The following is a 12,606-nucleotide window of genomic DNA, read 5'->3' on the forward strand; positions in this document are numbered from 1 at the left end:
TTACACAACACAATAGAACACTCTATAACACAGATGATCCGGCTCCGCTAAATCATTCCCGGAAATCAGGACGCTGAACTCGAGGCGCAATCTCTGCCCGCGTCTGTGTGTAGAAGTGCAAAGTAAGTGCCCGCACGGAGAGAAATACTCTCAGAATGCAGAATTCTGGTGAATAAAGTTCTACATACGCATCTTGCATAATATAAAGGCTACAGATGCCTCAATAACCGTTTCATAAAAACGTTTAATAAAATGCTGTCAGGATAATGCTGCACGTGTCGCAGTTTGTCGGGTGAGGGTGTTGTGTGGCCCCTGATAGACCTCAGAGCCCCGCTGCCCCTGCTACGTAGAGCCCAGCTGGGCGGGGAAGTGTAGGTCATTAGGCAATGCAGTGCGGCGTGCGGCACGGGGGTCCCTGCAATCAAACAACACCCCTACAATTGGGAGCGGCCTGGTAGAGGGTCAGTCTCAGCAATCTTTGCCGCGACACCAATGAGTCACAGAACTAAAGTAGAGCACGTGGCTGTTTTCTATGGCTCGGAAGCGTAAAGTGTTGTGAAGTGCGGCAGAGCGGCTTGCTACATGGCCGCGGAGAGCTGAACCTTCCCCTCCGTGGCAATGATTTCTTTGGTCACGGCGATGCAGTGGTCTCTCTCGCTCAGCTTCTGCTTCAGCTTGTACAGCTCATACTCGTGGAGGATCTTTTGTGTTAAATACTTTTCTCGTTTGACTCTGGCCTTCACTTCGGACGGGACGTCGGGGATCAGCCAGGCCACAAAGAACTTGACGAGAAACACCACATGCTGCAATGAAGATATAACAGAGTCACGTTACGCACAGTTACGCTGCACGGCGTTCCTACAGAACGCGTCCGTTACCTTCTATCTAGACTGTAAAGTGCTGATTTGACAATATGTTGTTTTAGGCATCCATGGATATATGCTGCGCTATTTACTTTGTAGTGCGTCTCCGGATAGTCCCGCAGTGCTGTAATCAGCGCATTACCAGCAAAGCCGCCAATGCATTAAGGCAGCTACAATATGACTAGGGGTAGAAACTTATTAACCCGTTAAGTGTGGTTGAGGCATGCGGGTCTGGTTGAACTCGGGATTTCCAGAAGATGACAAGTGACAGACATTGGCAGTAAGTTGTCATTAGGTAGAACTAGGGGGATTCGGTATGATATGCCGATGGACCGGATGCCGGCGGTCAGAATATCGACAGCAGCATCCCATCAGAATGCCGACAGCCCTCCCAGAAAGTACCCTAACCCTCCCTTGTGGGTGCCTAACCCTCCCCTGCCCCCTACTCTAACCCTCCCCTCCCAACTGCCTAAACCTAACCCTCCCCCTACCCTAACCCTCCCTTCCCCACTGCCTAAACCTAACCCTCCCCTGCCCCGTAACCTAACCCTCCCCTCCCAACTGCCTAAACCTAACCCTCCCCTGCCCCCTACCCTAACCCTCCCAACTGCCTAAACCTAACCCTCCCCCGCCCCATACCCTAACCCTCCCTTCCCCACTGCCTAAACCTAACTGTCCCCTGCCCCCTACCCTAACCCTCCCTTGTGGGTGCCTAACCCTAACCCTCCCTTCCCCACTGCCTAACCCTCCCTTCCCCACTGCCTAAACCTAACCCTCCCCTGCCCCCTACCCTAACCCTCCCTTCCCAACTGCCTAAACCTAACCCTCCCCTGCCCCCTACCCTAACCCTCCCTTCCCCACTGCCTAAACCTAACTCTCCCCTGCCCCCTACCCTAACCCTCCCTTCCCCACTGCCTAAACCTAACCCTCCCCTGTCCCCTACCCTAACCCTCCCTTCCCCACTGCCTAACCCTAGCCCTCCCCTGCCCCCTACCTAACCCTCCCCGGTGGTGCCTAACCCTCCCTTTCCCCGCTGCCTAAACCTCTCTCTCCCTGCTTGGTGCTTAACCCTAACCTCCCCTGCCCGGTACCTAACCATACTCTTCCCATCTCTGCAACCTAACCCCCCTTCTAATGCCTAAACCTAACCTCCAACACGAGCGCGTCCCGCTGGAAGAACAATCGGGATTCCAGGCATCAGTATTCTGATGTCAGGATCCTGATCTCAGTCAGGATTTTGGAGCCGGCCTAACACCGTTGGTCGGGATTCCGACGTAGGTATTTCGACCACCAGGATCCCGCCTGGCGACATTTAACTACATCCCCCCACATGGGGACTATAGACTGTTTAACCCTTTCTGTGCTACAGTCTTGGGTAGACGCCCGTCCGAGAGAAAACTATCCTACCGGAAGATACTTTACTGGAGCAGATAGAACATCACCGTCCACAGCTCCGGAAAGAATCCCATATGAGCTCTATGGCTTACCCCAGGATAAGTCGGCTGACTTAGGTCTGATCCGCTAAGCTGTCAGGCAAATGGTTTTGCACATATAGCAATGAGATGCGTTACATAGCAGCCAAATAGACAGCAAGGTTTACAAATACAATTGTTGTGGCATCACCGGAGCGGCACAGTTACTCCGTACAAGAATAAACGGAACGTACGGACTTACCCCACTGTTCCAGTGACGCCAAACGTCAGTGCAGAGGAAAGAGCACCTACCTCCATAATTATTATAAAGGCCATTTTTGCAGCCAGTATATGCCAGAACTGCATGGTGTGTAAGTATCTCTTCTCGTGGTCGGGAGGATAACGATAGTCTCTGTACCTGGGGGGGTGGAAGACAGAACAAATGAGAACTGTGGACTCCCTATACCTGCACAGGATTGGTCGGTGTGTACAGAGCAGGACAGCCTATTTATGGCAAAGGTTATCTCAGGTGTCGGCAAGTGCTAACAGCCAAGTCAGTACAAAAGGGGGCGGCGACAACCCACGCAGCCACCGTTTTACACTTAAATCATACTTCTCAGCTAAGATCTCCGGCTCACAAGTAGGCAGGTTAGAGACTTTACAAAGGTTTATTTTGTAAACCAGTAAATGAAAGTTTTGACCACCTGGGACCGGTGTTACCGATAATTCTTACTGTCACGTCTGTGACTAATCCTATCCTGTCCCAGCTCCCGGGGTTGTACGGCCCAAATGCATAATTATATTCTCCGCACCAAGTGGACAGGACTTGGCAATCAGAATGAAAATAGTGCGTTATTTATATTGCTCTCTAAAGAAACATTTAAGGAGTTTATAATGAACCAATTCCTATTGTAAAATCCTGCAAAAAAGTCTATACGTTTATGGTTACATTATTTCCTTTGGTTATCTCTGTAGCTTTACCCTCTCAGGTTGTAATAGGCTTATGTACTAACACTACTTAGCTCAGCCTGAGACAAATCCCTCCAGTGTAAGATGTAATCACGCGTGACGGCTGCTCTGATGGGCCCTGGTAGGCAAACGTGTAGCGTGTCATCTATGTACCTGTGGCCGGAGCTGAAAGCTCACGTGTGCTAAATATGAAGATGTGTGTGTTACTTATCCGTGTATTCCACGTTGATGTCTCCTCGTGGCCTCTTATAGCCATGGGCAAAAAATGCTTTTGTTATAATTTATCCCAAAATCAAGTGTGTATGGAGATAATCACTAGACTCGACAGCTACAGCTGGATTGTAGGAATAATTACGCAAATTATATTATAAATATATATATATATTTAAAAATCACACAAAAAAAAGAAACCCTACTCAGCTGACCTGCAAAACGTAACATTCATTATATTCTCCAGCGGCATGCTGATGTTATTGAAATCACTGATGTCAAACACGGACAGACTGCTGCTGATGTAACCCGAATCGCCGCTTTCCGAGTAGGCGTAATAGTACACCAGGCGGGGGATCATGTCGGAAGTAAAGGCGACAATAAAAGCCTGAAACAGAAGACAACAGAGCGAAAAATCTATTACTTGTACTGCCTCATAGCCCCCAGTGTTTGCGTGTTCCAGCTTCCTCACACACCCCAAAAACATACTGGCAGGGTAACTGGCTGCTGACACAGATGAACACTAGTGTGTGCGTGTGATAGGGAAAATAGAGTGTGAGCTCCACTGGGGCTGATGTGACTATTACACTCGCTGCAGTGTGTGTGCGTGAATACATGTGATAGGGAATATAGGGGGTAATTCAGACCTGATCGCAGCAGCAAATTTGTTAGCACTGCAGGTGGGGCAGATGTAACATGTGCAGAGAGAGTTAGATTTGGGTGGGTTGTATTGTTTCTGTGCAGGGTAAATACTGGCTGCTTTATTTTTACACTGTAACTTAGATTTCAGTTCGAACACACCCCACCCAAATCTAACTCTCTCTGCACATGTTACATCTGTGTCCCCCCCCCCCCCCCCCCCCTTGCAGTGCACATGGTTTAGCCCGACTGCTAACAAATTTGCTGCTGCCATCAACTCTGAATTAGGCCCTTAGAGTGTGAGCTCCACTGGGGCAGGGGCTGATGTGACTGACCGCACTGTGGAATGTGTATATAACGGATATAATGTAAATTAATTTTAGTTGTCACCCAGACATTGCCGCCACCTGTGATGGTGCTAGAATACACCTATGCTGCGAGCTCAGATGACCAGGCGCCCAGTGCCGGGCCCCGGTGTCGTACTCACATTCGTCACCACGGACAGAATGGCCACTGCGTTCAGGATCTCCTGCCACACCCCGATGCTGTGGGCTTTGGCCGCAAACGGGCGCCTGAACTGCGTGGTCAGTTTCCAGGAGTCAACGCGGATTTCCAGGATGTTGTTGAGCAGAGCGAGAAGCGGCGCCAGCGGGAAAGACGCCACGAACAACGTGATGAACCCAAACTGAATTACTGGGGGGAGAATAATGAGACACAGGTCACATATGGGGGATACGTGGAACAATGATACATATCCGATGATCTCGGAGTCTGAGAACGGTCTCTTCCCGTGAGGGTCACCTGACAGAAGTAAGCTCTGCAGCCCGGCCCTGTAGCCGTGCGCGTAGGGGATAGTTATACTGTATTAGGTGTTTTTTTGGCGTGATCATTTTCTACACACAAAACATACAATATAGATTCTGCATAGAAATACAGGGACCCGATTCAGGCAAGGGAGTAAAAACTGCAACGCATACACCCCACAAACCCATCAGGAATCAATGAGAAGGCGAGGCGACCATACATCCCGGTCTTATTACACAAGGGCTATTGTACTCGCACATACAGCGCCAGCGTCAGTGTGGCGCCCAGCTCCGCAGTCATTCTTACCCATTTCAAGGTATTCGTAGAAGAGGCCCAGAGGACCAAACACCTGCATGTCGTAGTCCTGCTCCCAGCGGCTGTATAAATTCTCTGGGCTGTGAGTGGTTTTCCGTCTCCTCCACCAGTTCATCATCCACCTGTAAGACAGGACAGGGCGCACTTATTAGGGAGCGGGCCCAAAGAGAAGGCCAATACTTACAATGATCATTATACAATCATTTTTACCTAGCCTCGAATTACCTCCTTCACACGTCCTGAATTATACGGTATCCGGACTCTGGGTCGACACCTACTGGTCGACAGTGAGTAGGTAGACACAGGAAATAGGTCGATGCGGCCATTAGGTCGACGTGAACAAAGTCATGAGTTTTTTCAAATTTTTTTTAGTTTTTTTTGAACTTTTTCATGCTTTACGACCCTTGTGGACTACAATTGGGAATGGTAACCTGTGCCGAGCGCAGCACCGTGCCAGAAGCATGGCGAGCGAAGCGAGCCATGTGCGGGGACACGGTGCACTAACTTGGGGGGGGGGGGGGGGTCCCGGTCACTGTACGGAGAAAACGACACCAAAAACAACATAAAATACTCATGTCGATCTATTTCCAGTGTTGACCAATAGGTGTCGACCTAGACACTGTCGACCCCGAGTACCAGATCCAACTGTACGCACCTCCATTCTCCATTACCCAGGACCCATCTTCCGATATTTTCATACCAATGAGAGGGGTCTCCTGTGACGGATCCGGAAGCGTATACAGGCAGCTACAGGTCAGCCGCTCAATTGTTCGCACGAGGTTCTCATTATATAACACACGCCCCCTGCTGCCCCATCTCAGAAATAAACGAGTCACAGGGATGCCCGCCTGGCCAGCTGAGCGTGCACTCCGTTTAAACCTGGACCTTTACAGCACAATCGTTTAAAAGGACCAGCTTAATATGCAGACTCGCCAGTGTTGCTGCTACAGAAGAGTACGCTGCGGAGTGACAGCGCTCACCGGGTCTACCTGGCTCGCGTCACCGGCGCTATTTGTTAAACTTTTAAAAATGAGAGATAAAAAGACGCTACTTACGGAACAAGGGCCTCTTGAATATTCCCCCAGATCTGCTTTCCAGCCATGACGATAGTGAGCTGAGTGGTGAGTTCTATCAGACAGCCGGCCGGATCGCACTAAAGTAAGTATACAAAAAGGTGACTGTCCTGTCTCTAGTCATATGTTATCTTTACTGCTGTTGGTTGTACATGTGGGTGGAGGAACACTGTCCTACGTGGTTATCAAGGAGAGCGGACGTCTGAATATGGATCAAAATATTACTGCACCGTGGGGCAGTGATTACCATCGCAAAGGCCATGGGTACAATTCCATCAGGGCCCTGTGTGTGTGGAGTTTGTATGTCCTCCCTGTATTTGTGTGGGTTTCCTAAGGGTGGTCTGGTTTCCTCCCACAACCCAAAAACACACTGTTATGTTAACAGGGTTCTGCCAAAAAACAACCCCAGTATACAGGCGAGACCACGTGATAAGGAAAATAAACCGTAACCGCCACTGGGGCAGGGACTAGTGTGAATATTCTCTGTAAAGTGCTGCGGAATATGTGTGCGCTATATAAAGGGACTGGTAATAACATACACAGATCAGTAGGATGAGCGCACAACCAGCAAGCGTGGAACTATAAAAGCCGCATAGACCCAAGGTGTATGTTTGCATGTATGGTGCATGTTTGATTCCCCACGCGTTTCACGTCCGTTTCAGCGTGGCTCCTCCCTAATACCTGTGACACTCTAAGGCCTGCGTGGTACTTGTTGCATGGATGTCCCCACCAACGTGTGGGCAAACCCCTTTCAGCGTTATCAGCCACGGGAGCAATAACCGAGCGGGCACCGGGAAAGCGCACACGGTCACCTGACTCACCTCCTCATTGCGCCAGCGGCTGAACATATAGGTGTATTCTCCGGGGAAACCCACAAACTTGCCCTTGAAGAACGCCACGTAGAAACACGACGAATAGTAGTTGACAAACTGGAAGAGGAACATTTTCATGGTGAGGCGGTTCTCGTACTCCAGGTGCGTCCTGGGGATTTCTGAGTAAAAAATAATAAAATCCATGAACATCTCAATATAGACGGGAAGTCTCATATACACTGCAGCGAGAAGCCACTATACACTGTCTCTATATTCAGATCACCCTCAATATATTGGGCCTGGTTCGGACGTGGCCCTCCCGCTGCCCAGAGTCACCCTCTCCCTGAACCCAAATGGCCGCAGGCCCGTCAATCAGGAACTGACTGCGACGAAGTAGAACTCATTCTGCACATGTGTAGACCGCTCGCCATCAAAGCTGTGCGCAAACTATATATACAGTGCATCCGGAAAGTATTCACAGCACTTCACTTTTTCCACGTTTTGTTATGTTACAGCCTTTTTTCCAAAATGAAATAAATTCACTTTTCCCCTCAAAATTCTACACACAATACCCCATAATGACAACGTGAAAAAAGGTTCTTTTTTTTAGATTTTTACAAAACGTATTAAAAATAAAAAACTAAGAAATCACATGTGCATAAGTATTCACAGCCTTTGCTCAATACTTTGTTGATGCAAAGTATTATTGTGTGTTTGAATTTTGAGGTAAAAAAATGAATTTACTCCATTTTGGAATAAGGCTGTAACATAACAAAATGTGGAAAAAGTGACGCGCTGTGAATACTTTCCGGATGCACTGTAGACAATGCGAAGGTGGGCGTAAACATTACCGTATATCCTGGTGAGTGTTACTATCAGTTTTTATGTATATATTTTAATAGACTACAATATAAAACACATCGGTTGGTGTCATCGTCTCAGTGTTCATTAGGAAAACAGGTGCATTATAAGGAATAATGCGCCCACAACTGTAATATACAGTACTATGGATATTACAAGTCACAGTCAGCACTTGACAAGTTACAGTATCTTGCTCATATGGTCACAGAACTCCCTGCAGACGTGTGATATACATATAAGTTACAGAAGGAAGCACATTGTCCCACAGTCATATACAAGACAACACTGTGCGGTTACACAACTGCCCTGGGAACGGATGGACACACTTTGGTGGTCATTCAGAGTTGTTCGCTAGCTGGTTTCGTTCGCAGCGCAGTGTTTAGGCAAAAAAGCGGCACTTCTGCGCATGCGGCGCATTGCGCATGCGTGACGTACTTTCACAACAGCCGAAGTAGTTTCACACAAGGTCTAGCGAAGCATTTCAGTTGCACTGCTGGCGAGAGTGATTGACAGGAAGTGGGCGTTTCTGGGAGGTAACTGACTGTTTTCAGGGAGTGTGTGGAAAAACGCAGGCGTGTCAGATACAAACGCAGGCGTAGCTGGGAAAAACGTAGGCGCGGCTGCCCGAACGCAGGGGAGTGTTTGTGACATCAAAACAGGAACTAAATGGTCTGAAGTGATCGCTAAGTAGGAATAAGTCTGGAGCTGCTCAGAAACTGCACAATCTTATTTTTGTAGCCGCGCTACGATCCTTTCGTTCGCACTTCTGCTAAGCTAAGATACACTCCCAGAGGGCGGCGGCTTAGCGTTTGCACGGCTGCTAAAAGCAGCTAGCGAGCGAACAACTCGGAATGAGGGCCTTTGTTCTGTTCAAAGACAGTAACACACACGTGTGACTAGTTCTTGGTGGAAGATGCAATGTAGCAGATGGTTGTTAAACCCTTACACGAGTGTAACACATATCACACGTCTGTCCCAGTCCAGACTCACAATAACAATCTCTCCCTACAAAGTAGAACCGTATCGTTGTGACACTAGCCAGGTTGGACTGGCTAATCTTAGCATCACCTTGCCCAGGCGTCAGACATCACGTAATAGGATTTTTTGGATTGCTACGGTGGCAATCTGATCAGCTGACTACTTGAATCCCCTTCTGACTGATCTTCACCCACCCCACCCCAATGACTGGCCTCATTTTCCCCACACACGGCAGTACCAATCGCTGTACCCAGTACGGGAACTGGCAACCTTACCCATGTCGGTAATCCAGATCGCCACGCGTTCATACAGGAAGTTCAGGATCATGATCATGATAAAGTTCAGACAGGACGCTGTCACTGAGGTGGCCAGCTGCGGGGTCAGCAATCCGCTGATGGGTTCCAGCGTGTCGTTGTTCTCCATGACGCTGGCGAACGCAGCATAGACGGCCAGCCGATACACTATAACCGCGATCATGCTGGCTATGATCAGGGTGATCTGGATATGGTACAAGTCACAGCGTTGTAGGCGGAGACAGAAGGAAGGGGGTAATAACGGACAGTGACTGTCGTACAAGGTAATTATTTCTGTGGTTTAGGGCCATTGGGAGTGCAGTGAGATGCTCTGCAGAATAAGTATCTGCCAGGCGCTTTTAAGAATGCTACAGTACTAAATTATAATATAAAAATAAATTAATGTAAGCCTTTTTCCACCCTCAGATAACTTTAGTAGGTTGCGTACACCTTCACACAATGTATCCCCCCACCTTCTGTGTTTTCAACCAAAGACTTTATAACATAACAGCAACTTGTTTATCTTCGATGACCTTGGACACAGCACAGACCAGCTCTGATCTTCATATTGGATGCAGCTGTATACACAGAGCCGTTCTGAGCCACATCCAAGGGCCTGGAAATCAGACGACTCCAGATATCAAAATGTTGGTTAAAAACACAGAAGAAAACACAATATAAAATGTGCGGATAAAGCTGGAAGTGGGCACGCACGCAGCGGGGGAAAGACGCCACACAGCGGATAACCGCTTTACCAGGAAACAAAACACGTACACTCCCAATTCCTTATGCACACTAATATTGTATTATACTGATCTATTACATTTACCTATACACACAATCTAAATTGACTTCAATTATTCATGCCAGTTTGGGGTTTAGTGGGAAATTACAGCAATATTATATTTCTTTAAGATTTGATTTGAAACTAAACAAGATAATTTCAATACATTGTCAGGTTCTGTCACCCAGGCTAAACAAAAGCGCAGTCAGGTCTTATGTACTAACTGTTTAAATCATGAACTTTTCAATGCGGGTACACTTCTCAGTAGCGGGACAGGCAGCGGCGCCAGGGTGCAGCCACCTGCGGGACAGACAGCGGCGCCCGGGTGCAGCTGCCTGCGGGACAGGCAGCGGCGCCAGGGTGCAGCCGCCTGCGGGACAGGCAGCGGCGCCGGGGTGCAGCCGTCTGCGGACAGGCAGCGGCGCCAAGGAGCAGCCGCCTGCGGGACAGGCAGCGGCGCCAGGGTGCAGCCGCCTGCGGGACAGGCAGCTCCACAAGGGTGCAGCCACCTGCGGGACAGGCAGCGGCGCCAGGGTGCAGCCACCTGCGGGACAGACAGCGGCGCCAGTGTGCAGCTGCCTGCGGGACAGACAGTGGCGCCAGGGTGCAGCCGCCTGCGGGACAGGCAGCGGCGCCGGGGTGCAGCCGCTTGCGGGACAGGCAGCGGCGCCAGGGGGCAGCCGCCTGCGGGACAGGCAGCGGCACCAGGGTGCAGCCGCCTGCGGGACAGGCAGCTCCACAAGGGTGCAGCCACCTGCGGGACAGGCAGCGGCGCCAGGGTGCAGCCGCCTGCGGGACAGGCAGCGGCGCCAGGGTGCAGCCGCCTGCGGGACAGGCAGCGGCGCCAGGGTGCAGCCGCCTGCGGGACACGCAGCGGCGCCAGGGTGCAGCCACCTGCGGGACAGGCAGCGGCGCCGGGGTGCAGCCGCCTGCGGGACAGGCAGCGGCGCCGGGGTGCAGCCGCCTGCGGGACAGGCAGCTCCACAAGGGTGCAGCCACCTGCGGGACAGGCAGCGCGCCAGGGTGCAGCCACCTGCGGGACAGGCAGCGGCGCCAGGGTGCAGCCACCTGCGGGACAGGCAGCGGCGCCAGGGTGCAGCCGCCTGCGGGACAGGCAGCGGCGCCAGGGTGCAGCCGCCTGCGGGACAGGCAGCGGCGCCAGGGTGCAGCCACCTGCGGGACAGGCAGCGGCGCCAGTAAGAGGGGAACCACAGAGGACCCCCAAATCAATATAACTCTGTCCAACACGGAAACAGTGGAGTTAAATTTGCATTTCCGCTTTCGCTGAACCTGGTTACCAGAACATAACTGTGATCGAAGTGTAAATAATGAACTTATAAGAAAAGCAGAAAAGAGCAGACGGAACTCTACACAGAACGACAACACCACAGAAAGATGTTAGGAAAGTATTAGGAGTAAAAAACAGATGGCTCACCCAGAAGAGCACCGTGGTTCCAGAGAAGCAGAACCGTGCTACCTTGCTAGTTACGGGCAGGTAAGGCTCCAGCTCCTGAAATAGGCAAGCAAGCAAGGCCACATTCACCATCAAGTAAAGACGCTCACCACAAAGTAGAATACAGGACGTGGGCAAATGCCGTGCCGGGGTAAAGCGAGCCGGGAAACCATCCTGTTGCAGGGAGCAGAGCTTAATCCGCTCCGCAACCTCTGCAGCACGCAGTCTCAAACTATACATTTATTTAGTAAGTGTTCTGCAGGCTGAGTGTTTGATTTTCAGCGGATGTACTCCCTTTCCAATAATTGTGCTTTATAGGGGTCCCCTCCCCGGCCCTCACAAACCGCTGGTACCTGTAGTGCTTAACGCATGTGCCGTCCCTCTATCTCTGGAGCACAAGAGGTTACACACGGTGCCTGCAAATAAACCTACCGAGCTAGGAATGCCAGGCGGGCAGGGTTAAGGTATAAGTATGTATGAAGCAATTTAATAAAACAGGTCTATAAATCTGCTGCTTGGAATTTTAGAGTAAAAGTTTAGCGTGACGCCACCTGAGTGTAGTACCAGTCACAGCCTGCAGATGGAGCCATTTCTCTCCCAATTCTTCTGCCTGTCACCAATCAGACTGTAGATTGGCGCAGACAGTGAATTCATGCTCTACAGTAATATTGGCACTTGGCATTATTCACGATGGATTTTATCAGTACAGGATGGTTTCCAGAGCGCCCTTTCACCCGTCCACACAGCGACGTTGCACAAGAACCGCTCCAGAACCCTCGTCGTGTCACTCTCGTAGCAAAACCCACAGAAACCGTTAATCTTGTTAGTTTCGGAGCAGCCGGGGCCCCGGGGCGCAACTCTTACCCAGAACACAATAGTCATCCAGCACAGAAATATCTTCCCACAGATATTTGCAGGACTTCGCTTTATGACCAGTTCTATCTCCTACAAATGTAGAAAGCTGAATGTGTCACAAACCAGAACAACAGGTCAGAGACTGGTCCACGGAGAACAAGAAAGAAAACCAGGGTGAAAAACAGGATATGCTAGTGTACCGATGGCCTAGAAGCGGCCATTTTGTGGGCGGAGCTCGTAGCCTAGCATTACATTCTGAATAATGGTTCAGCCCACCAAATGGCT

At 50.3% G+C, this 12,606-nt stretch overlaps 1 protein-coding gene across 6 annotated transcripts in view; it reads right to left on the reverse strand.

The window, feature by feature from the left end:
- Positions 1-224: 224 nt before the first annotated feature.
- Positions 225-12,606, reverse strand: part of ANO5 (anoctamin 5) — an 81,975-nt gene continuing 69,593 nt past the window's right edge. For 5 of the 6 annotated variants that reach the window (XM_063946371.1, XM_063946369.1, XM_063946370.1 and 2 more), the window contains 9 exons: positions 12,331-12,411; positions 9,212-9,434; positions 7,107-7,276; positions 6,268-6,365; positions 5,204-5,334; positions 4,581-4,786; positions 3,670-3,842; positions 2,588-2,693; positions 225-803 (listed from right to left, as the gene is read on the reverse strand). In XM_063946371.1, coding sequence (XP_063802441.1) covers positions 579-803; positions 2,588-2,693; positions 3,670-3,842; positions 4,581-4,786; positions 5,204-5,334; positions 6,268-6,365; positions 7,107-7,276; positions 9,212-9,434; positions 12,331-12,411 — 1,413 coding nt within the window. In that variant the 3' untranslated portion in view covers positions 225-578. Of the gene's footprint in view, positions 804-2,587; positions 2,694-3,669; positions 3,843-4,580; positions 4,787-5,203; positions 5,335-6,267; positions 6,366-7,106; positions 7,277-9,211; positions 9,435-11,448; positions 11,524-12,330; positions 12,412-12,606 lie in introns of all 6 variants that reach the window. The other variant, XM_063946367.1, reaches the window with a different exon arrangement.

Source organism: Pseudophryne corroboree, chromosome 11 (genome assembly GCF_028390025.1).
Source record: "Pseudophryne corroboree isolate aPseCor3 chromosome 11, aPseCor3.hap2, whole genome shotgun sequence".
Lineage (NCBI taxonomy): Eukaryota > Metazoa > Chordata > Amphibia > Anura > Myobatrachidae > Pseudophryne > Pseudophryne corroboree.